At 42.4% G+C, this 25826-nt stretch overlaps 1 protein-coding gene across 3 annotated transcripts in view; it reads left to right on the top strand.

Annotated features, from left to right (window-relative positions):
- mpv17 (mitochondrial inner membrane protein MPV17) overlaps positions 1-25826 on the top strand; it is a 32231-nt gene that overhangs the window by 161 nt on the left and 6244 nt on the right. The window contains exons 1-4 of one of the 3 annotated variants that reach the window (XM_042094353.1): positions 127-150; positions 7561-7637; positions 19338-19453; positions 21689-21781. In XM_042094353.1, the coding sequence (XP_041950287.1) occupies positions 7565-7637; positions 19338-19453; positions 21689-21781 (282 nt within the window). In that variant the 5' untranslated portion in view covers positions 127-150; positions 7561-7564. Of the gene's footprint in view, positions 1-126; positions 151-450; positions 648-7560; positions 7638-19337; positions 19454-21688; positions 21782-25826 lie in introns of those variants that run through there. The other 2 variants (XM_042094352.1, XM_042094351.1) reach the window with 2 other exon arrangements.

Genomic DNA, 25826 nt, shown 5'->3' with positions numbered 1-25826 from the left:
TTTAATTTCGCGTCAACACAAACTAACCGGCATATATGTTATTACTTCGTTCGTAGAAAATTAAGTGCTTGGTCTTGAGCATAACGTTAACGTGGTCCACTTTTTGGTGAATGAAGCAGAGTTTGTGATGCTATTTGCCTGACTTGCTAGGTATTAGGCTACTTAGCTAAGGATTGAACGGCAACATTAACGCTATACAAGTTGATGGGATAAGTTGGTGTGGATGTAAAAACGAGAGCTATGACATTCTTTAGGCTACTAACGATAGATTGACCTACAATGTCCCAAAGTAACCCAATTCACAGCATTACTTTGAGGAAATGGACTTTGGTTTTAAAAGACAGTGGCTGTTTGAGTTTCTTGTAATTTGATTTTAATGCTGATGTCATTGCACCAAAGGCTTCATGGTCGATAGGCTACTGACGAGCCATAAGGACACAATGTGCGTTGCTTCGTGTAATTGCTTCACTATGGATTTGGCTTAGGCTACATTCATTCAACACGTAACGTCAAGGCGCACTTCTAGCACGTGTTCTTACTTAACTTAGCTTCCTGACCATACCAGAGTACAGTTTTTCACTAAATACTCGGAAATCTTTGCAACATTGTTCCGTATCCAGAGGAATACGACAGGCTCCGTTGTACTGGTTAGTTCGTTTTTTAACATTTGGTGTCATCGATTTATGGAACCAGGCAGGTCCTGGTCTATGGGGTAATCCGCGAGGTGCAGTTTCTGTTGCAAATTTGGTCGAGGGACATTCCAGGATTAGGGGACATTTTAGGCAGATAGACTTCTTAAAAAATATATGTTCTATTTTAACATTTTCTTTTGAATATTTAAGAAATATAAGTAATACACTACTACATTATTTGCTTTATCCAGTTTAGGCACTTTTTCCCCTCATATTTTTTATTTGCTGTGTAGGCCTATATAAACGTATGCAACCCTGTTAGCAATACAAAATCAATAATGTCACTCAACATCTTTAAACAAAACACCCTGTTAACTATAATAATAACCCTATAATTACAGTGACAGGGTTGCGATTCAATGTTCATATAGCCTTTCCTTCAAGAATAGAAGCTAGCTGTGAAATGTACGTATTATACCAAGATAAAGTACCAATGAGGTTTTACAAATACAGAAAATAAAAATTATAATTATTTAACATTATTCTTTAAATATGAGTAACAGTGTGGTTATGCTTGACACACTCTATTATCCCAGAAAAGTTTGAAAATATATCAAAGATGCAAAAGGGCACTCACCTTTGGTCTACCCATGGTTTTTGAAAATGGTTTGATGATGTTATTTCCTGTGTCCATTATGACACAATATTTTAACCCTTTGTCTATAGTTTGTCAAGTCAAGTCAGTTTTATTTTTAAAGCGCATTTAACATGCACAGAGTGCAACCCAAAGCGCTCCACAAACAAGACACATAACAAAGTTTGGTAACAGGAATGCGTGCATATTCGGGCACACAACTTTATAACATATTTAACACTATTCAAAATATGCTTATAATGAAAAAATATTATTACAGATACAATAGACACCTGTCTTCAAGATACTGCAAAAGACCATAGATTAAAGACTTATTTTAAATGTTAAATTTGATGTAAAAGTGTGTCACCAGGAGGTGGGGACAGGAGTTTTAGAATATGCCTTAGGCTAACCAACTACGGTGTAACTCATAAGCATACAACATATTATTTCGAGTGAAAGAAACTAACAGAAAATACAAAAAAAGTCAAAGGTACAAGACTGTAGGCCTAGATATTTTCATTTCCGAGCGAAGGAACTACTCATCCCATAAACCACCGCGCCTCACTGAATAATATAGTTTCCTTTTAGGCAAGTCCCTCCACTCGGCAGCCATATAGCAACGCTTTTTGGGCACTCATCGGGCATCCTATTCAGCAGAAATGCGCGTGCGCAAGGCTTCACAACACCAATCTTGCTCCAGCGGCGAGTTCACAACACATGATTGGGAAGATGTCTTCACAACACAACATATGATTGGCTCAATGTATTCACATCACACCACATGATTGGCCCAATGTATTCACATGTCGACGTTTTGCCGAGGAAGGGGTGGGATATGTGTAGACAACGTTACAAACTAACCCCATGCATTTCTATGGAGGATTTTTTGAGTGATGTGTCTCCCTATTAGAAAGTCTCTGGTTGAAGGCACAATCGTGAAAGAGCCTCTTCAGCGACTTCCAACAGCCACGCACACTTTTTCCTCTACCCAGTGTTTTTATATAGTGAATGTGCAGTTAATAGCAAATCTTTCAGTAGTAATCATGTAAATAATAGTGTTTTGTATAGGTATTGAATTTTATATTTATCATCGTGTATTTTATATTGTGTGTGTGTGTGAAAGCAGTTAACGTTAACGTTAGCAACATGGTGCAGTGCTTCGTACCTGACGGCCATCACCGTTCAGTCTGTCGGTCTGATTCATGGACCGGTGCATGGTCTGCACTTGGACCACCATCATATTCAGTTTATTAACTTGCCGTGAATTATTTAAGCAATAAACCCCGACAGGCTGTTCTATATCGTGAATATACTGTAGCACAGCTGAGGGGTGTTGTTAGGCACGAAGCGAAGCTGAGTGCCGTCGGCTCCCTTGCCCCTCATATAGAAGCCTGGCGTGCGTGTGGCACCCCCCCTTGGGTACTCTCCACCGCATCGAAGGGTCTTCGGTTACAGTTAATAAAGAAAACACCTCCTTTGAATGGGTTTTAGTTTCAGAGGCTCAGGGCGAATCGGCTCTGGTTTTGGAAGCTGAAATAGCTTCCCTTTTAGACAAGGGAGCTATACAAAAAGTCCTGGAGGGGGAAACGGAGAAGGGTTGTTGTGGTGCAGCGCGCATCTCGCCTCAATACACGCCACAGACATTCCGGGAGTCCTGAACAAGGGAGCCATTCTCCTCTCCAGGGGGAATACCCTCTACGGAGAGTGGAGGCTTCACACTCAGGTGGTCAAGATGATTTGGGAGAGGTTCGGCAAAGCTGCCGTAGATGTCTTCGCCTCGCACAAAAACGTGCACTGTCCGCTCTACTTCTCTTTAGCAGACACAGATGCTCCTTTGGGTGTGGACGCTCTGGCTCACCCGTGGCCAAACGTGCTGCTTTATGCGTTTCCCCCGATGAGTCTCATCTCACCCACACTCGCCAGGGTAAGAGAGCACGGCCTGTCACTGCTTCACATAGCCCCCCTTTGGCCAGGGAGGATGTGGCTATCAGAGATAACGCAACTCCTCTATGGAGAGCCGTGGCAGCTTCCTCTGCACCGGCACTTTCTCTCCTAAGCGCAAGGTCGGATATTTCATCCCCAGCCTGACCTGCTGGCTCTCTGGGTCTGGCCCTTGAGCGGTTCAACTTGAATGCAGTCGGTCTCCCCGATAATGTGATCGCCACCAGTCAAAGCGCTTGAGCATCCTCCACACGCACCCTATATGATAACAAATGGCGTGTGTTCGAAAAGTGGTGCGTTAACAAACAAATCGTGCCCTTCCAGTGCGATGTTGCTAATGTGCTGTGTTTTCAACAGTCATTGTTGGACAAGGGTAAGGCCTTCTCCACAATTAAAGTCTACTTATCGGCCATCTCCGCTTGTCATGTTGGGTTTGTCAAGACGTCGGTTCACAAGCACCCTCTGGTGTGTCGCTTTATGAAGGGGGCAAGCCATTTACGCCCAGGAGGCGCTCTCTCAACCGCCCTTCGAACCGATGGACGGAATCAAGTTGAAGCTTCTTACGCTCAAGATTGTTCTCTTGCTAGCGCTTGTGTCAGTGCATCCCTCCTACTTGCAATTTAGCCCTTCATTCAACAAAGTGGTTTTACAGCCCAACCCCGCTTTCGTCCGAAGGTCATTGACTCATCCTATAGGTGTAATTCTTTTGACCTGGACACGTTTCACCCGCCCCCCTTCTATTCGGAAGAGGGGGCGAGACTCCATTGCCTGTGCCTGTCCGTGCTTTACGCATTTACGTGGGCAGGACAAAGTTACTTAGGAAAAGTAATCAGCTGTTCGTGTCATGGGCTACTTCACATCAGGGGCTCCCCATTTCATCACAGTGTTTGTCCCACTGGATGGTGGAGGCTATTGGTTTGGCTTACGAGGCTAGGGGCTTGCCCTCGGAGGGCCTCAGAGCGCACTCTACAAGGGGTATGGCTACGTCCTGGGCGCTGTTCAGAGGAATATCAGTAGTGATATTTGTGCCGCAGCCTGTTGGGAAAATCCCCATACATTTATGAGATATTATCGACTGGACCTCACTGGCGCACGCAGTCCTCAGTGTTGGTACCCGTTTAGTCTGACCAGGACACGAAACTCAAATAGTGTTCAGTGTGTTTTATAAGTTGGCATGTCACGTCTGTTGCGAACTCGAGCATGCAATCCGGGAGTTGGCATTATCCCCCTTAGTGAGATACCAAACGAATGTTTGAAAGAGAACGTTAGGTTATTTACATAACCCCGGTTCTCTGATAACAGTGAGGTATCTCACCACACTTCCCTTCTTTCAATCATGCACGGGGAAGAGCTCAAGCTATGAATGACGAGTAGCTGGTGATACTGTAGTATAAATATGAAGGGCGGCCCTCCGTATCACAGCTGGGATAGACCTCTCCGGAATAAGACACCGACAATCAAAAAATCCAGTGGAAACCAGATGGGAGAAGTATGTAGGCCAATCGGCCCACCAGCTTTTTCTACTTTGCCACCTACAGAGTTTGACCGGTACGATTTTTCGAAACGCCATGTTATTTCCCATAGACATTCGACAACCGGAAGTTGGGTGGATCCGGATGTTTCGGAGGCGGGACTTATTCCGGAGAGGTCTATTGGTCTGTCTGTGACAGACGTGGTGTAATTGGTGCTTCCGTGGTCGGTCACGCCAGTGGGCGTCTCCCATAATGAGATACCTCACTCTGTTATCTAGTGTGTTGCACGGTATCACAATGCCTTCATGCAAAAAACGATACGATTTCCAACGTTTTTAGAATCGATACTTTATTAAAATAATAACGTTCTGTGTCTGTGTGGACTGCTCCCACTCTCCATGCTCCTTGCACGCATCTAGGCAAGTGGGCGTGTCCAGCAGGCATGTCTGAGTGAGTGCGCAGCCAACGACAACATAGTTCTTTGCCGACAGTCCTCGGCTTGTGGATTAAACAAAAGGTGAAGTGAAATCTGGAACTATTTCAGATAGATCGCGGATAGTGAAGGCAAGCCATCAGGTACACAGAGGCCCGTTTGTAAAATAGCCTATGTTTCAAGTCAAGAGTTCAAAGAACGACAGGTTAACGATAGTCTATAGGCTATAGAAGTATAAGTATATATACTCTTTTGATCCCGTAAGGGAAATTTGGTCTCTGCATTTATCCCAATTCGTGAATTAGTGAAACAGACACAGCACTCAGTGTACACATAGTGAGGTGAAGCACACACTAATCCCGGCGCAGTGAGCTGCCTGCATCAACAGCGGCGTTCGGGGAGCAGTGAGGGGTTAGGTGCCTTGCTCAAGGGCACTTCAGCCGTGGCTACTGGTCAGGGTTCGAACCGGCAACCCTCCAGTTACAGGTCCGAAGTGCTAACCAGTAGGCTACAGCTGCCCCCAAAAAACACCAGAAAACACCACTACAAGATTAGTGCCATGATTAGTGAAGTTCATCTCTTCAGTTTTAGTCTGGCCTAACTGAAACGATTATGGTTTTCTGGGATAAGGCGAACCTTCCTTCATCAGTGAATTTTGACGAGACATAACGACTGGTCATATGTTAACGTGATGAAAACGCAATGTTCACGCTAGTAGGCTAACATTAGGATACCATAACTTGCAAACAATCTATTTAATATTCGGTCAGTAGCCTACTACTGTTAATGTTTGCCATGGCATGTAGACTGCAATTTGTTCAATAATTATTGGCCAGTTGTAGGATAGGCTACCCGAAATGCGCTAATTAAATCCCACAGCATAATACCACTGAAGCGTGTTGAGTCCTAATAATAAAAGCGGCTTATTGTTACGTGGTAGCAAATAATGTTATCAAAGAAATAGACATAATGTACACATATTGCAACAGGTAATGGTGTAGGCCTATCTGACGACCTGGTTGGAACGTCGTACTTGTACATTAAGAGGCAGCAAAGAAGCAACTGTCAAAGAAATCCCATAACACGGGAAGGCCTAGGGTAGCCTACATCAGATGGCCTAAAGATTAGGCCCCTCTGCATAGCATTCAGTGATTTGCATGCAGTAATTTCAACACTGACCTTGATCTAGCCTACTTTGGCTATTTAAAGGTACTTTATTGCTAAAACACAACACAATGTAAATGAACTATAACAAATAATAAAGGACTTAATCAAACACAAATTACAATTTTACTGACTATAAAAAAATATAGGCTAATTATGTAGGAAGTTTAGAAGTTTAGAACACAGAATTGACTTGCACACTACAAAAATGCACCAAATTCAACACAAATGACTCAATACACTTGGAGGAGGTCTGCGTCCTTTCTTTTCCAGATATTTTAGGATTTCGCCGTGGTATTGTTTCAGCATCGAGCATCGAGATATCTATGGCAGGTATCGTATCGAAGTCATAATTTTGGTATCGTGACATCAGAGAACCGGGGTTATGTAAATAACGTTTTCACCCCTTTGGACACTCTGTTTTCGTCCTTGAAAAAAGCCATCATGGCAGCCAAGGAGATCATGATTGCACCGATAAGTCTACCGTGCAAAAACGTGACACAGGTTTTTATTTATTTATTTATTAATTAAAGATCATACAGTAGACAGTAACGTTACAGTAGCCTACACAAGTACAGCAGCACACAGACACACAGTTTCCACACAGCGAAACACCTCACGAATTTCGGCCAGCGAAATGTTGCCTCGGGGGCATGGACGGCCAAACCGCTAACCATTAGACTGCAGTGTCTAGCCGGTGGTGGCAAAACGAGCTAATTGGGCTGTCAGCTAGTTCAAAAGTTTAAGTGCTTAATGAAGATATACAGGGGTCTTTATGCCTCAACTAAGTTGATGTTGCCTATAAACAATTCATGTTCATAGAAACAAGAAGGTCACTAAGACATAATATATTACATACCTGTGTTGCAGCACGTAGCCTAGCTGCCTGGTTAAGTTTACAATGAAATGCAATGTCTGGAATATTAGGTTATTATGATTGATTGCTTCATGTCATTCAAACTTAGTGGGGATTTAAGTTTTCATCTCTGAATAACCCCTTATAAAAATAACTGCAGTTATGGGACAAAAAAAATGCAGCTATACTGCAGATGCAGAAACAGTGCAGTACAATCATATTTTCATGTCCAAAATATTGCATTTCTGCAGTATGGTACTACCATGTAGTGCAATGCAGTTTTTTTCATGACCAATTTCCTGCATATGAACTGCAAACAGTTCCTCCAAAATTACTTGAAGTAGTGCAGTTATTTATCGTAATATTAGTTTAGTTAGATACTGTAGCTGCAGTAAGAGCTGTAACAAGTCCGTTTGCATTTACAGGACCATGGCAGGTCTTTGGAGGTCCTATCAGGCTCTGATGTCCAAACATCCATGGACAATTCAGATTATCACAGCTGGTAAGACCATGGATTCTCTCTCTCTTGCACTCACTCACTCACTCTCTCATTCTCTTACAAAGAGAGAGAGAGAATAAGTGACAGTTATCTAGTTAGAACTAAGAATCCCTTTCCCTACTTCTCTCCTCTCCTCCCTTTCTTTCATTCATGCGGACTTAAATGGCAACAGTTAAATAAATCCCTGTATATCTTAAAAATTAATCTGTTTTCCAAAATGGCGGAAGTCCGGATATACCCGTGGTCCTCAGAGGTCATTTCCATTTCAGAAACTGCGTAGCAGTGTTTACCAACTCCGATGCTCACAGGGAAAATGGAAGGCAGGTAGTTTTTGTTTACTTAGTCTCAATCTTGTGTTCCTTCTTCAGAGCCATGACTTCAATATTTACTCGTCTTGTTATTATGGCTGAAAAGTGATTGAAAAGGATACATTCTTGTAGAAGGGGTGGCATAAAACTGTCTTTCACATCAGTGAAAACATCTTACATGAGCAAGTCTCTTTATAGGCCTATGTCACATAGAAGTCCTTCTAAGAGAACAGATTGTTTTGTGAAGAATATGGACATTTTGTTTTTTCCTTCAAGTATGTATTGTATGTTTTAGGCCTACCTTTGTGTTGTGAGATGTAGGGCTCCAACTAATGTCAGTGTTTCCCAATTTCAAACCACAAGATGATGTCCTCAAATGCCTGTTCTTGGCCCACACGTCAAAGATATTTTGTTCACTGCCATGGTAAAGCCCAAAATACTCAAGGTTAAGAAACCGCAATCAGAGAATTTGGAGGTATTTTCCTTAAAAAAATGGCACAAACTGATTTATGGGTTACCAAAATAGTTGGCAAAAATGTTATAGTTGAGAAATATAACATTAATCAATTAATTGTTGCATCTTTAGTTGATGTTTGTGCATTGTCTTGCGTGTGTGTGTGTGTGTTTGTGTGTGTGTGTGTGTGTGTGTGTGTTCTTTAATATTAATGTCAGACACAAGATGGCACTAATGCACAAGGTGTCCAGCGTTCTACAGGGCCTGCACGAGATTCAACAGAATTGTTTAAGGTTGCTTTGTGTCAAGGATAGTTGCTTTGTGAAAGGATTCCTACACATTAGACAATTCCTACAAACCTCTGAAATTGTCAAGGCACCTTGTAGAAGCCCAAATATGTTTGCCTGTGAATTTGTAATTTCTTGACATGTTATATTACTGTTCTGACAAAAATACATGAGTGTAAAAAAATGTAGTAAGCTACTTGACAAAATGTATGTCCTTTGCAAACACTGCGCATTGCTGAAGCCTATGTAGCAAATGAAGAAGAATTTAGCAGTGAAAGAGCAGCCCACTCCCCGTTTTCAAAATCTTGATTGGATAAAAAGGGATGGACGTCACTAGTTCACCCACATGCTGGGTTAAGCTGCCCCGTGTTATTTGTTTCTTTTATTGTTGTTGTTGTTGTTTTATAATTATGGTCAAAAATGTACAATGTTTATCTGACGTTTGGATCCCCCCAGTAGCTCTGTGACAAGGTTCCAGCCACACACCTGCCCATTTGTTTAAATGAGAGGAAGTGGCCACTGGCTGACCGCTGAGTTAATTGAGAGGGTACAAGTTTACGTAATCAAGATTACTGTGTCAGTGAACAGTGAATCACCACCGTTGTTATCCACATCAAAGAGATACAGAGAAAGAGAGAGAAAAGAAAAAAAACATGAGAACAAAGCTGTTTATTTTTAACCGTCTGAAATGACGAGGTGTAGTGCATTCTCCAGTCGTGTGGTTATTAAGAGCATAGAGCAGGGTCACTGCCAAGTTGAGTGGACGTCCATGAGCTTCATGCTGGATGGAACTTGCTCAGTTAGTTGCCTGCAAAAGATCGAAATGTTGCAAGCAATTAATTACTTGGGGAAATTCAACTGTGTGTTGCTCCGTACTCGGATCCTTTTCGTGGAATTTTCTCAGTGCGCTGTCTAGTGAATGGAGCAGGATCATGTAAATCAGGTTTCATGGCCAAGTATACTTGCGTATACAAGGAATTTTGTCTCTGCATTTATCCCATCCGTGAATTAGTGAACACACACACAGTGAACACACAGTGAGGTGAAGCACACACTAACCTGGAGCAGTGAGCTGCCTTGCTACAGCGGCGCTCGGGGAGCAGTGAGGGGTTAGGTGCCTTGCTCAAGGCGAACCGGCAACCCTCCGGTTACAAGCCCGAAGCCCTAACCAGTAGGCCACGACTGCCCCATGAGAGCACAGTAATAGTGCCACAGCCTCCTTTATAGCGCACACCCACAGTACTAAGCATCTGCCCTCATTCGCCATATTGTTGAGGTCAAGAGCCACTAATGTGTTAACAGCTGCAGGCACACTGCTTCCAGTGTTGGTAATCATATTGTTTGGCTCGAAAGCAGCAGTATGTTGTTTTTTAATAATACATTTAGCTTTTCCCATCCAAACATCTTCACACTCAACACTGCACTCATTTGGGTCCTCAGTATTGCTCTCAACAAGTGCGAAGTCAGATGGAATGAATGGTTCAAGAGATACAGGAAGAAGATAGACACACGGACAGACAGACATCTCTTTTAGTGTTCTTTACAGATCAGGGCTCTACATGTATGTGAAGCTACTAATCCACTATTACACAATGTAGAAAACCTTATGCTGGCTTATTGCTCAGAGACAGTGAAGAATGTTGACTCTGCAAATTTATTTAAGAATATTGCACTTGATTTTAAATGTTTCAGATACATTTCTGTCTGTCTTTTTTTCCTTTTTCAAGTCGACTGTAGTATTTTAATGCAAAGTGGAAGGCATTCAACTTGAAAACTTTTTTGAACGATTACATTTTTTCTTTAATTGGCTTGTCTCCAAAAGAGTTCCAAAGTGAGGTCTAATTAGATTATCTGATGAATAAGGGAGCTACTCCATGGATAGGTAGATGGATGGGATAGGCTAAAAGAATGAATGAATTGATTTGTAGATGGATGAAGATCCAGCTCAAGCATCAATTCTTATTCATGAAGAGGGCACATGAAACATTGTTTGTGAATACCTCGGTCTTGAGGCAAAGGGATTTACCCCAGGACCATACGCCAGTGGTGGCACACTCATCAAGGAAGTGCTTAAGAGTGGCTTCACTTACTCTTGGCCTCAGAAGAGGAAGAAGTGTGCCAAGGCGGAAGGAAGACTGCCAAATGTATCACACATAATATCACTTAGCCAGAGATGCGTCAATCTGGGCTATTAGTCCCTGGAGCCACACCACCACCACCCCTCAAGGACAAGATCGGCTTGCTGTGTCGCACTGACATCAGCACTTTCCATGCAGTGTGTGTGTGTGTGAATGTGAAGGAGGGGGTACCACATCTGTGTACACACAGTACACACAGTACTCTTTGGTGGGCTGTGGAAAGATGAGCACCATGTTCTCCCCTCTGGCAGCATGCTCTGTGCAAGATCATTTGGAAGAGGACATGAAAAGAGGAGGGAGGCAGGTATTTCCACCTTGTCTGCTGGCCCTTGTGATCTTCCTTCATTAGAAAGTTCTAGCCTCCTTCACCTCTGTTTGCAACTGATCTTCACTAGTCGTCTTATAGATTTGCACTTGGAAGGCGGAGCATCATGTAGAACAGTGGTTCTCAACCTTTTTTCAGTGATGTACCCCCTGTGAAATATTTTTTCCCCCTAACCAGCACAAAGCATTTTTTGTTTAGAAAAAAAAGGACTTAAAACTGTGCTATCAGTGTCTAATTTATTAAACTTTGGGCCTGATAAACACATACAAAAAAACATTTGGAAAAAAAAACTATTTTGAACATTTTAAAATTTTAATTTAAATAGCAAATTATATGTATATTTTAAAATCTCATGTACCCCCATTTGAGAACCACTGATGTAGAACTTTGTTAATGTACCATAAGATTGGAACCGATTCAGACCAACTTTCAAGGTCGTTCTACTAAAAAAGCTTTACTGGCAGTTAATGTATCCTTTAGGGAACAAAATAAAGTCCAAGATGCATTTATTATTTCAGCATGACGTGTGGTTTACTGGTGCCACCATTTTGTCTACATTACCCACCACGAGGGCACAGTAGGTACAGTAGGTGTGTTAGTAAGATGACCCAGTAAAAAGCCCACCAAAGGTTCTGGTCTCTGCCCACCTTGTTATTCTGGACTTGACTGCCTTTATAAGAGCTTTCCTGACATTTCAAGAAAAGGTTAGATCGCCTGAAAGAGGGTACCTGGCTTTGTCCGGCATCGTCATTAAGGCACGGTTGTCCTTTGTGTAAACCATGATATTTCCCAGAGACAATGTTGAAACAGTACTCTGATTTTATTGTATTTTCAGTACCAGAGCTAAAAAGACGTTTTAACCCGTCACATTGGCCTTTTGCTTAAAGGGTTAGTTTGGATACAGTACATCAGAAGAAATACGTAACACCTCAAAAAACAAATGCTGACTCTTCCATTGAAATATAGAAATCTCATTTTTTCTATCTATTATCCCAAGAGTTGAAAACAGTGGTTTTCTGTCAAGAGTTATAGTAGCAGCTTACAAGGGCTACATGTATAGAAGGGATTTCAACGAATGTCAAAAATGATGAGAAAATCATTTCATCATCAGTCATTTCATAAGCCCATTGCTAAAATGATGTATTTTTATAAAAGTAAGCTAATTTACATCATAAAGGTGAAACTGATATTAGCAGCATTATCAGTAAAATGTTTAAAAATGAACATAAATAAAACATGAAAAACAACTCCGCATACACATCAAGAAAGAGGGAAGACATTCTTTACCGGGTATCCAAAACATATGTTTTATAATGTGTTTAATACATATACACATACATACACAACCCAATTTCCTTATTCCGTCAAGGACATCCCAAAGTTCTGCACTGTATGCTATGCCTTCATTCCTTACACCTTAATGAGCGCGCCCTTCACAGCAGCAAGTGTCCCTCCGTAACAGAGGGAGTGGGAGAGCTTAGTTTCGGAAAGGCCCTGTGTCTCTTTTGCCTTGAAGTCCTGACAAATAATCATTGAATTTTTGTTAGACTTCAAATTATCTGTTTTTTGTGCCAGAGTTCAGTGTTCAGGACTTCAGGAATGGATTAGTGATTGACTGAAATCCCTATGAGGTCCATCCACAAGGACCTCTTTCATCCTTAAATAAAGACTAATGACCACCACTGGTCAGACATGTTTTCATTGGTGAAGTGATACAGTAGCAAATCAGGGTTGATCATTCAGGATGTTATTACAACGGAGACTGTTGAGAGAGGCAAATGTAAATACCATGGTGACAGGGAAGTATACAGAAGTCAAAACATTAATCATGCTGTTTCCAACAATGCTTGAGTGTGCCGCTTCCTCTCCCATTAGAGGCCAGGCTACCTCTCCTTGTCTTTGCTCAGTTCGGTTATACACTTATCACACGCCCCCCCCCATTTCCCCCTCCCTCCCTCTCTCTCTCTCTCTGCCCCCCCCCCCCCCTCTCTCTCTCCGAGAGGTGGCACAGTGATCCCAGCTGCTGCTGCTCTCCTGTGCAGCTGCAGGAGCATCCATCGCCTCGCAGGGGTCTTGTGCCTGACGTCCTCCTGCTGTCCTCCTGACGTCCTCCTGCTGTCCTTTTGCCCCATTGTTCTAAGCTGACATCTGCTCAGCTCAGCATCGCCTGCCCCTCACTCCTCGTGTACACCTGTAGTCCCAGCAGCGGTTCACAAATATTGCTTTTATAGAAGACCTGTTTGGAGGGGCATTGCTAGAGAATTTGGGTCCCATGGAAGACAACCCTAAATGATGATGATGATGATGATGATTATGTTCTATATGGACCATGAAGGCCCCTTGGAGTCCTGACATCCTGACTTGTGAGCTCCCTAACCGACGGCACCAAACAAGTTAAAATATCTTGAATCCAGTGTATAGCTGCAATGACTAAATACTTAACTTTGATCTAACTCCTTTATCCACTGGTTTAAATTAGTTATTTATTCACTGTGTTTAAATTAGTCACTTCCTTTGTTAAAGAGCCACTGCAGCCTGTGAGTTGGCATTGACAATCTGACATTCCAAGGCTGTTGCAAGCTTGCCAAAGTGAAGGATAAGTCCAATTTAAAATAGACTTATTTTCATATCTGGAGCATAATGCAAACGCAGTTGCTTCAAGGAGTGTGGTGAGAACTGCCTGGAGAGCTCATTTGTCTGTGTGGCTCTCTAATATTATGACAGCCAGTGAGGCAGGCTAAATTAATGTCTGCCTCTATTTGTCTGTTTGTGGCGGTCTTTGCGTTGTGAAGGAGGTATATAAATCCTTTGACACAGTTGTTCTGAAAGTTGTCTCCTACCAATTTGGCGTCTTGTTTATTTCCGTACATGTCTCCAGCTGAGATTTTATGAATGGGCTGACTTGTGTACTGAATAGCCTTGTCCGGCGCTCACACACACACACATGTAAAACTTATGCACAGTGGTGACCATGTTTTTGTTTTCATCTTTTAAAAACCATTACACTACATATCACTTTACACATCATGTTTTGTTGTGAATTTTTTCACTACATTGCAGGAGCAGAAGCAGCCGCTAGCCAACAGTTTACACATTGCATTAATAATGCATGACCTTGGTTGTTCCTCTAACACTTTGATTAGAGAGACCGATCGATGGCCTCCGGACTGCGGCCAGTCACTTTGAAGCGAAGAGGCACAGGTCCCTGACATTTCCAGGAGATGAGGATGGAACAACTCGGTCAATCTGATTGGCACTGGGCTGCGTGTGCGAATGGTCCCAATGATGGCCCTGCAGGGGCCCCTGTTGCCTGGTCCAAAGCATTACTTGTGTCCTTGCTCGTTAAGTTGAGACACCGCTTCATTCAGCCCAGCTGATCTAATGGATGGGCACATGATCTGGGGCCATGTGTGTGTGTGTGTGTACTGGACTAGACTGGACTGGACTCCATTTAGGAGATGCATGTCCAGCTCTTGTTATACAGTACGTTTTGGCATGCCACTGCTCGGAGACCCTAAAATTGACCCTACATTGATTTACCAGGACAATTCTCTCTCTCTCTCTCTCTCTCTCTCTCTCTCTCTCTCTCTCTCTCTCTCTCTCTCTGTCTCTGTCTCTCTCGCTCACACACACACACACACAAATATCCTTTTTCTATCTTCATGTCACGCAAACAAACACACACACACACACACACATACCCACACGCATGAGCAGAGAGGGCCATCAACACTGCGTTAGTGAGAGTGCTTTTTTCAGGCAGAAGGTGTGCATCTATCGGAGGGCAGGTCTCTGAAAGACAATGACCTGTTGTGCGTTGATGAGTCACTCTTTCCCCAGGGAGTAGGGAAAGGCTTGTGCAGGAGATGATGTTCTCCACCCCACCACCCCCTCCTCTCCCCCCTCAACAACCTACTCTTTCGCTTGTTTGTGCCTGTTTGGTCCCATTAGTTCATGGAAAACGGGCAAAATGTTAGACTGAAAGATTCTGTTTATAGGAAGATGAAAAGGGGTGTAGCGAAATTGCCCCACGAGTATTTGTTTATTTAGTGGTTGTGTTTGTGTAATATGCAGTTTGAACTTGTGGTCAGCTGCAGAGGCAAATATTACGTTGATATTGCAATAACAAAAAAAAAACACACAAAAAAAAAAAAAAAACACAATGGATTAATTCCACTGGAAGTCTGAGTTTTGAACTACTGTACATTGTGAGTATTTGGTATGGTAGCTCTAGCATAATAATAAATGCCACAGAGTTGCTATATGGAAAATGATGCAAATTTATGAAACAGTATTTTCATTTAAGGCGGATAGAGGTTAATTGTACTTAAGATCTGCATTATTTGTCCTAGTTTCCTTGCTGTAGTGTGTAACAGCTGGAAAACTTTTGGCTGATGTTGGGGGACTCTGATTTAGCCAAGTCTATATCTAATGGCCATGCAGCACCATCAGACTCATTCCATCACTCAGATTGTTTCCATCTGAAAGAGTCCTGTGTGAACTTTACTTCATGGAAAGTGGAACCTAATTGATTAGTCTGCTTCGTTCTCCACACAATACCCCAGCCTAAGACACACACACACACACACACACACACCGAGTCTCCAGTCAAACACAGGTGGCAGCGCTCTAGAGCTGGGTATGGCAGAGGCCAACACAGCAGTGAGTGGAGTATCACTCCCACACACCCTGGCCTCAACTCATCTCACACATTTGTAATCCCAGAGGAAACCCCCCACCCTCGGCCAACTTTACCACCGAGGGTTCTCCAGCTAGTGCCTCACGTGTAATCCCCCGCTCCTTTCTGCACTAATAGTCATAATGATGGGCATATTATCAGGTCATATTTGAAGGTCAGATTAATATCCAAAAGTCATATGAATCCATTTGATTCAGATATAACATTTAAAGGTCACATTTTGGTGGTGTTTAAAAGGGGCAAAAAAATATTTCGAGATTATTTCTGTCTCCAGAGGCACAGTCTTGGAGATATTTTCAGTCTAAATCTGCTTTTTCAAAGAAGGGGGCTCTCTCAGATCATCGTATGCAGTGACTCATAGCATAACTATTTTTTATGCTGTCATGTGGGATCGGCTGTGGGGGGACGTATTGTTTCAGATGCTCTTGCACATTAGGGATACGCTGTCGGCCTTTTTGGCGTGGGTGGACAGGGACTAATAAACACAGTGAGTTAACAATTGTTTACAAAAATCTTGTAAAAGAAAAAGGATGCAAATGTTCATGTCGCATTGGCCAACCCCCTTTCTGGCAGCAGGAAGCATCCCACATAGATGTGTTTTTAGTCTGCTGAGGGAAATCTCTTTGCAACAGATGTAAATACATACAAATCTAGCAGATAGAAGAATGTAAGAGGTATGTTGATTCATATGTACAGTGGTTTGCAAAAGTATTCAACCCTCTAAAAGTCATACTCACAATCAGGCTTGGAATTTCACCATTCTGGGGGCAAGGCCACTTGGCCTTCAGTTGGGCATATTTGGTGGGGGGCACAAAGGCCACATGTCAGGGCACCAAGGCCAAAGTTAACTATTAGTAGTAGGCTATAAAAAATATCAAAGTTGTATTTAGCCTATTCACTGCAGTAGACCTGCATCACTGTATGAAACATTACAAAAACATGAAATGAAAACATGACATATTACATAGAACTGTAAATCATCTGACTATCTAATATTTACAGATGTCTAGGCTATATATAACATTTATTTTATATTTGGCCTGTTAAGAAATCATGTATTGAACAATTTAAGCACAGCTCAGCTTTAAGAAACTCAAATAGCCTAGATGCATGCTTAGCATTTTGTGATCATTAAGGCTACTTTTACAAACTCTTAGTCAGCTGTCCTCTGATTTACCAATATATAGGCGATATTTGTAACATTTATTTTGTATTTGGCCCGTTATGAAATTATGTGGAACAATTTAAACACATTGTAAAACTTAAAGCCCAAATTTGGAGGCATCCATGTATGTCGAACTTTACTGCAAATTCAAAACTGGATTACTCTGGAACGGCTAACTGTACAGGGGACTGCTTTACACCTTTGTGTTCGGTAAGGTCTCCTGTTTATTCTGATATATGGGTTGTCATGTGTTAAAAGAAGGGTTCGTAAAGTATTACACCGAGATGAATGGGTATGGAGATCATGGGACGCAACACCTTCAGTAGAATGTATGATTAAATTGAATTATATTATTTACTTTTCTCGCGAACCGTTCAACACAGAAATTATCGGCTAACATCGTTTAAAAGCTGAGAAAAAGCTCTTTCATGTGATACGTGGTGTCTGTGATGAACAGGCTACTTCGCGAGTAGTTCAACTGAGAAGAATGGGTGAATTTGGACGCACTTTCTTTCTTGCGCTGCCACTTTCTCCACTGCGTAAATGACTAAATTAATTTGCGCTGTGAATGCTACGATTATTTTGACAGGCCACAGGCTAAATAAAAATCGCTATTAGTAGGACGCAAAGCAGAATATTGAAAGAAGGGGGCACCAAGGCCACCGTGGCCTGTAAACCTCTGATTTTCAAAGGGGCCTCATGGCCAACGCAAGGGGCTACGACGGCCATGGCCGTCGTGGCCGCTGTGAAATTCCTACCCTGCTCACAATTACAAAAAAGAGTATTCAGTCAGTATTTTAATTGCAAACATTTATGCTGTAGTATAAAAAGAGAAAATATTTGCTTCCTATCAGTAAAACAAATTCATGAAAAACACTGAAATATGCCACTAAGTACTCAAACCCAAATATTGTGTTATTCCAGATTAAGACACATGACATTATTTGTAATTGAGTCAAAGATGTCTCACTTGTTTGACCATAACCTATCATAATTAGATACTGCCTTGTTAAAGATGAAAGAGAGCTCCCGCTGGATATAGAAATCACTCTGTAATGGCCACAGGCAGATTGTAAAATAACAAACAGAGGAAAATACTAAAGAGAGAATGTGATTCGAATGCCAAAGTGAGACTCCAAGAACATCTAAGCGTTTTGATGTTTAATTGAGCACTGTAGATCCTTAAGCCTAAAGAAGAAAGTGAAAGTTGCATATCACCATGGAGATGCTTTGTAGAAAAGCCTGTCACTCAAAACAAGCATCTGAGGAAGATATCAACAGGTGAGGGAGGCCATCACAGTCCATCCATCCCGTTTTAGAACTAGACCCCAGCAGAGTGTGCACAAAGAAAATACTCAATTCTGTCTGGGAAAATAATGTAAATATATATTTTGCAAAGCAGTAAACTGTGATGAAATTTCAGGTTGGTTGAATAGTTCTGCAAGCCATTGTATGTATATGTTGGTGAATATTTTTGGCTGCATAGCTAATGTCCCTCTTGCCAGACAGAGAGAGTGAGGCGATGCAGTCCGAAGCCCACGCCTGTCCGGGCCATTTGGTAGGAATGACTGCGCCCAGCAGGCCTGGGACCTGTAGTGGTCTGTCCGGGCCATTTGGTAGGAATGACTGCGCCCAGCAGGCCTGGGACCTGTAGTGGTCTGTCCGGGCCATTTGGTAGGAATGACTGCGCCCAGCAGGCCTGGGACCTGTAGCGGTCTGTCAGCCGTCATTCCCGCTCTTTGTCCTGAATGGGGCGGCAGCCATGTCTGAATGGGGCGGCAGCCATGTCTGAATGGGGCGGCAGCCATGTCTGAATGGGGCGGCAGCCATGTCTGAATGGGGCGGCAGCCATGTCTGAATGGGGCCCTGACTCCTCCCCTTCCCTCTGCGCTCCCTCACTCTTCACCCCTCTGCACTGCCTCTTCTCCTCTCCTCCCTTCCACACTCCCTTGTTTGCTCCTCCCCTCCTCTCCTCCTCCTCTGGCTGTTGTTGGTGCCAAGGCTCAGGGATTGGAGAATGGGGTGTTCCTGCCAGGTAGTGAGGATGAGCAGATGCCCTGACTGCCATCTCTCTCTCTCACACACACACACACACACACACACACACACACACACACACTCTCTCTCTCTCTTTCTCTCTCTTTCTTTCTCTCTATCTCTTTCACACACACACTCACTCTCTCTCTCTCTCTCTCTTTCTTTCTCTCTCTCTACCTCCAATATCACTTTTTTAATCACAATATCACCTTTCTCTATCTCCTTCTCCCTGTCCTCCTCTCTTTGCTCCTCCCTCTCTCTATCCCTCTCTCTCCCCGTGTGTATCCCAGGCTCTCTGGTGGGAGTGGGCGATGTCATCTCCCAGCAGCTGATCGAGCGCCGAGGCCTGGCCAACCACAGCGTGCGCCGGACCGCCAAGATGATGAGCATTGGCTTTTTCTTTGTAGTGAGTGCTCTCTCTCTCTCTCTCTTTCTCTTTCTCTCTCTTTATTTCTTTCTCTCTCTCTCTCTCTCTCTCTCTCTCTCTCTCTCTCTCTCTCTCTGCACTCCCTACTTGTTTGCCCTTCCCAAACACACAGGTGCCTGCTTGCATCATTTACATGTCAGGTTGTTATGGGGTTTCAGGCTGTGCAACAGATTATAGTTTGGCCACATTTTACATTATGTGTCTGATTGGAAGTACTGTGCACTTACTTAGTGCAAAGTACTTTTCACATTAGAACCTGTTGTCCCAAGACAAACTGGTTTATGGCTAAGGTCAGGGTTTCTTACATAATGTACTCATTAAGGGCATTCATACATGGACATAGATGTAGTATATAGTATCACACACTACAATGAAGACATATGTTGTATATTATCTATACTTTGCTGCTACGTGAATCTTGCATAATAATTGCTCTAAGCGATGTAATACGTTTTTTAGCCTAAAACATTTTTTGTCACTTACAGCAAACATCACCTCACTATCCGCTAGCTGCCAGTGTCCTGAATACACTGTAAAAAAATCTGATCTCTGTGGTCAGCTCAGGCTCTAAAAACAGCCACAAAACAACTTGTTCCAGCAAATCACCGACGAGATGTGCGTTTAGGAGAGTTTCAATTGCACGGGAGGGAGGGGGAGGAAGTAGCGAGCTAGCTTTCTGTTTTGTTTGAACGTCAACAGAAGTTACCCAGCATCGCTTAAAGCGCCTTTAATTCTATAGACACACAATTCCAAGCAGGAATGGACATGACTGAAGGACTTTCTAAGTGTTTATTGTGTGACAGAAACTCATTCACTATAACGGTCCAGTCAGACCCTCGCTTTATGGTACTCAGTCAGCTCAGCTAAACCCAAAACTTCCATACCAAGGGAAGAGTAGTGAGCCGTATGTGCCAGTCCAACAGGGTTGCACTACACCCCCTACAGTACACAAACCTGCAGAGGCCTCGCCCAGCAGGGCAACATCATGTTCGCCGTGACGCTGAAGGAGGGCAGAGCACGCGTCATCCTGTACCGTAGAGGAGGGCTGAGCAGAGGGCTTGGTGGAGACTAGATCGGGGGTCTTAGGGGCCGCCACCGAAATGCCAAACAGATGTTGGTCGGACACATGCTACGTAAAAAAACATCCACAAACTTACACACACACATTTAAACCCTCATACTCCCGGTGTATACATGCACACACTCATGCAGATGTTTACATGCATTTGCATGCAGAAGTGAAGACACACACACACACACACACACACACACACACACACACACACACACATTTGCACATCCCTGCACACACTCACAGCAGATAATGTGACTGAGACAGTGATGGCAGTGTTCCTGACTTCTGACTCCACGCACACCAAAAGCATCAATCTAAAATATTCCGACAGACATTTACAAATACTTTTTTACTAGGCCAAAAAAATCTGTTAAGCTGTGCACTGGCATCAAAGATAAACGACAGCTAAAACTCTTTGATGGTGCTGTCTTGGAACATGCTATTTTTAGACGCTGTTCCTTCCCTAACAGCTGTGTCAGCATCTTGTCATGTTGTCATCCTGCTGTTGGCGAAGTGTCGTTGTGACAGTAATCTCCTTATGTGTGTTAGTGCTTTGTGGTGGTGCTTTTTTACGTTATGCAACTAAACAGGGAAATAGAAAAAGAAGGAATTATGTGTGTGCACTGCATAGATGTCTAGAGAAAACAAAAGCTCTCCCAGAATATGCAGTCTTTCCGCTAGGTGTGTGTGTACGTGTGTGTGTGTGTATGTGTATGTGCTTGTGCACAGTTATGTATGTAGTTATATTGTTTATTCATATCCTGTATCATGGAAAATGGCAATATGAAAACGCACGCACACACACACACACACACACATAGATATACAGAGTGCCTAAGACCTACAGTACATACCACACAGTTGTCCTTGAATACAGTAAATATGGCAGCTATAGAACTATTACCTGATTTAAACTAAATGCTTGTTTCAGATTGGCTGTAAATAAATGTTTTTCAAAGGTAAATTACTGATTTAGCCAATGATTTCAAAAAATAAACTCCTATCCTAACATTCCTCTCATTCTCTCCCCCACCCACCTGTGTGTGTGTGTGTGTGTGTGTGTGTGTGTGTGTGTGTGTGTGTGTGTGTGTGTGTGTGTGTGTGTGTGTGTGTGTGTGTGTGTGTGTGTGTGCGTTTAGGGTCCAGTTATAGGCAGTTGGTACAGAGTCCTAGATAGGCTGGTTGTTGGAGAGACCAAAAGTGCTGCCCTGAAGAAAATGGTTTTAGACCAGGTGAGTCAAATCCCTCAAGATCACTCACTCATACACACATACAGTACCCTCCAGAATTATTGGAACCTTTGGCAATGTTGACTAAAACACTTATAAAAAATACTCTTATATTTTGAGTTGACTAAAACACTTATAAAAAATACTCACTTAAATAAAATTTTGATTATTTATTGTAATCTCACAATGACAACAATGAAGAAAACTCCAACCTTGAAAGGAAGCTAATTTATTCTGAGAAAAACAAAAATCTAATAAAGAAATAAATATTTTTAACAAAAACATGTTGCCCACAGTTATTGGCACCCCTAGAAAATATTATACAAAATGGAACAGAAGAATTTTCCTATTTATATTCAACTTCTTTAAGATAATCAGTGTCTGTGAGCTTTCAGAAGTAGTTCATGACTTTATTTTTCAGTAAGGTATGAAAATAAAATGACAGAGGCTAAATCCCTTAATACACTTACAGAGAATACACTTAATTTAAATAAGAATAAAGTGTGTTGATTATTGTAGGTCCGGGAATGGCTATGCAAATGAGGTACTTTGTTGGAAATGCCTATATTTACAGTTAAAACAATAAAAAGGTTCTAATCAACTGGAAATGTGACAAACATGCTTAGACAAAGACTCATGGTTATCTATAAGTATTAAGTATATATACTCTTTTGATCCCGTGAGGGAAATTTGGTCTCTGCATTTATCCCAATCCGTGAATTAGTGAAACACACTCAGCGCACAGTGAACACACAGTGAGGTGAAGCACACACTAATTCCAGCGCAGTGAGCTGCCTGCAACAACAGCGGCGCTCGGGGAGCAGTGAGGGGTTAGGTGCCTTGCTCAAGGGCACTTCAGCCGTGCCTACTGGTAGGGGTTCGAACCGGCAACCCTCCGGTAACAAGTCCGAAGCGCTAACCAGTAGGCCACGGGTGCCCCCACGCACAGTATGGAGGATGTTAAGAACCACTGTGCCTAAATTAATTCATTGGACATTATTAGGAGATCCATTTTAAGATGAACTTGTAACACAACAAAATGTGGGAAACTTAAAAGGGTCTGAAAACTTTCCAGTTGCACTGTAAAGGACAGGAGGCACTGAATGGTACAGTGACTGTCTGGAATTGTGGTCTGTTGCCAGATGAAATGAAAATTGCGCTCTTTGGCAATTAACACTTTAGGTGGGTTTGGTGTACATAGAAAAATATGCATGTGCATGGTGGGTGAAATCAGTTCGTGCCATTCTATTATTACTATGTTCTGAACGTCTGCATTTTACAGCTCGGATGCAACGTGACGGTTCATTTAAACTTCACAACGAGTTCGGCGAATTAATATACAAATGTGATACGGCCAAAACAATGGATCTACTTCATAGGTGTGCAAATAATCTACAGTTAATGGTTGTTCTAAATTATGTAGGACAATGGGAAATTCAACCAAGCAGTGGAATAAGTTTATATATTTTCTTTTAAACAATAACGTCTAATAATAGTGTTTTTTCTCATTTTCCTGTGGCATCTTATGCCATTGATGGTTGAAAAAAAAAATACAACCATAACTATAATCATATGAACATAAATCTAGATATTGTGGCCAAAGTAGCAAATATTCAAAAACTTGGTTGTGCAACATTTGCATGTGCTTTCTGGTATGCCTTTGTGTGGCTATATTACCATGATTGAATTGGGCAGGGATTGAAGGTGGCATTGGAAGAGTAAAGGAGCAAAAACTGACTTATCTAGATAATATGATCTTTGAAACAGAAGAGGAAGGGTGATAGAGATAAGACGTAAGTGTGAATTTCTCACAAATAATGAGCAACCTGGACATCTGCTTCCTTTCAATTGATATTTCATAATTCCAGGGTTTAGTCTACACCTTTCACATACAGTAAGCAATGGCTTAAGACAGAATTATTGTGCAAGGCAAGTCAGTTATGATTCAAGAAACTGATGGTTAAAATTCTGAAGAAATTTGAGGTTGGTGTGCGGGGGGGGGGGTTGTGTTACTCATCTTGCAAAGCCATTTTCTTCAACCCAATCAAATAGAATCAAGTAGACATCAGTGGAACATATTTAATGCTTGCCACGGCGGCAATTAGGGTTTTTTGATACTGGTTTTATATCTGAAAATGTCCATGCCAACATTAGCTTATTCACCATCTCCCTCAGAGTTTGGTAGTAGATAGAAGGGTGCTTCAGACTGAATTACTGCATGCAGAGACGAGAAGGGTTTGTATCATCTTATCTAACTCTGGGGGACACAGTGAATAAACTAATTTCCCAAAATGATGCCGTGTTTTTTTTAACTTCGATCATCTCACCTCTGCACTCCCTTTTCTCTGGCCAGTTTGGAACAATACTATCACTCAGCATAACAATTTATGTCTTGATTTTGGGGGGGAGGGGGGGTTGCATGTAAATTCAAATTATATCAAAGTATTTTACGATTACGGCCTCGGCCAGTCATGATGGGGGTACTTGGAGTGCCAGTTGTTTTCTGTGGTGGTACTCTGTAAAGTTTCAGAACCAGAATTTGAACTGTGAATAAAGGGCACATAATGGATAGGACTAGTTCACCTCTGTAATACACACGTTCGCTAGCATAGTTGAGCTCCTGCACTGTGTGTGTGTGTGTGTCAGAAGTGTTGGTAAAGCACTCACAACTTACTTGTTATCTACACATCCCCTCAATACACACACACAGGAAGGAGCGCACATATGCATGCACGCACACACACACACACACACACACAACAGTAATCCCACTCTGACAAGGGAGACGGTGTGTATTCTCCATGCACTCACACAATGCACCGTGATTGGGGATGGTGGTTGAGATGAATGTGTAGGATAAGACTGACAAAAGGGAAAGCAAGTGTGGCCCTTTTTCCCCCTTTCCCCCACCCCCTTGAGTGAAAAGGATTATCTAACGCAAGCATGCAGAAAAGACAACTCAGTTCTGCTAACCCCCCACCCCCTCAAACACACACACACACACACACCCCTCTCAAATCTCAACGCAAAAAATAGATTTGATGACATCTGAGGGCTAATTTTAGAGACCCACTTTCTGTCAATACCCTTTTGTCAATATCTGGGTCTAGATATGGTGTGAGCACGGTGCTGGGTTTAGGGCTGTGTTCTCGTATGCGTAGTAATGTGCAAGTTTAGGGCTGTGTTCTCGTATGCGTAGTAATGTGCAAGTTGCTGTGTTCTCGTATGCGTAGTAATGTGCAAGTTTAGGGCTGTGTTCTCGTATGCGTAGTAATGTGCAAGTTTAGGGCTGTGTTCTCGTATGCGTAGTAATGTGCAAGTTGCTTGGCCACTGTGGGTATTTTATGTAAGTACTGTGACCTGGCCAGCTTTAATGGAGATTGGTCAGAGCTTTACAAGGCAGGCATTCAGCATAAGTCCCTTTCGCACCAGAGGAACTTTTGGCAGTTCCTAGAATATACAGTTCCTAGAACCCCTTTTTTTCGTGCATTCGGACAGCATGGAACTGGGGATTAAAGAGTTCCTCTGACCGCAGTGCCTATAACTATTTGAGCTGTGCATAGGAACCATGGCTAATTTGTATCCCAAGGCAGCAGAAGCATTATTTTCTTAAATCTATAAAAAATTATTCAACTTCTGTTTCAATTTGCAAAACAAAACCTGCATGGGAAGGCTGCAGACTGCCTACTGTCATGCAACATATGCCTTCTGGACGGATGAGAAGAAATGTTATTAACAATGCTGTTCTTTTTTAGATGCATTCTGAGCTTCTAGTTTGTCAATAAACTTCAGTAGCTAGTAACTAAATAGCAGTGCTGTTCGTTTCATTACTTTATGGCCATGTAATCATTGGGCTACTAATGTGTGAAGTCATCTCAGAGTTCCTAGTGTGTGCAAATGCAAACAAAAAAAGCCCAAAGAACTGTAGTTCTAGGTGTAGCCTCTCCAGTTAGTAGTTAGTAGAACTGTGTTCCTAGAACTGTTGTGTCCGAATGCACTTTTTGTGATTAATTTTAAAGGCACTAGGTCGATCCACAGCTCTGAAGGA

Source organism: Alosa sapidissima, chromosome 6 (assembly GCF_018492685.1).
Source record: "Alosa sapidissima isolate fAloSap1 chromosome 6, fAloSap1.pri, whole genome shotgun sequence".
Lineage (NCBI taxonomy): Eukaryota > Metazoa > Chordata > Actinopteri > Clupeiformes > Clupeidae > Alosa > Alosa sapidissima.
The sequence above is the reverse complement of the archived record's forward strand: the minus strand, read 5'-3'. Positions and strand labels throughout refer to the sequence as shown.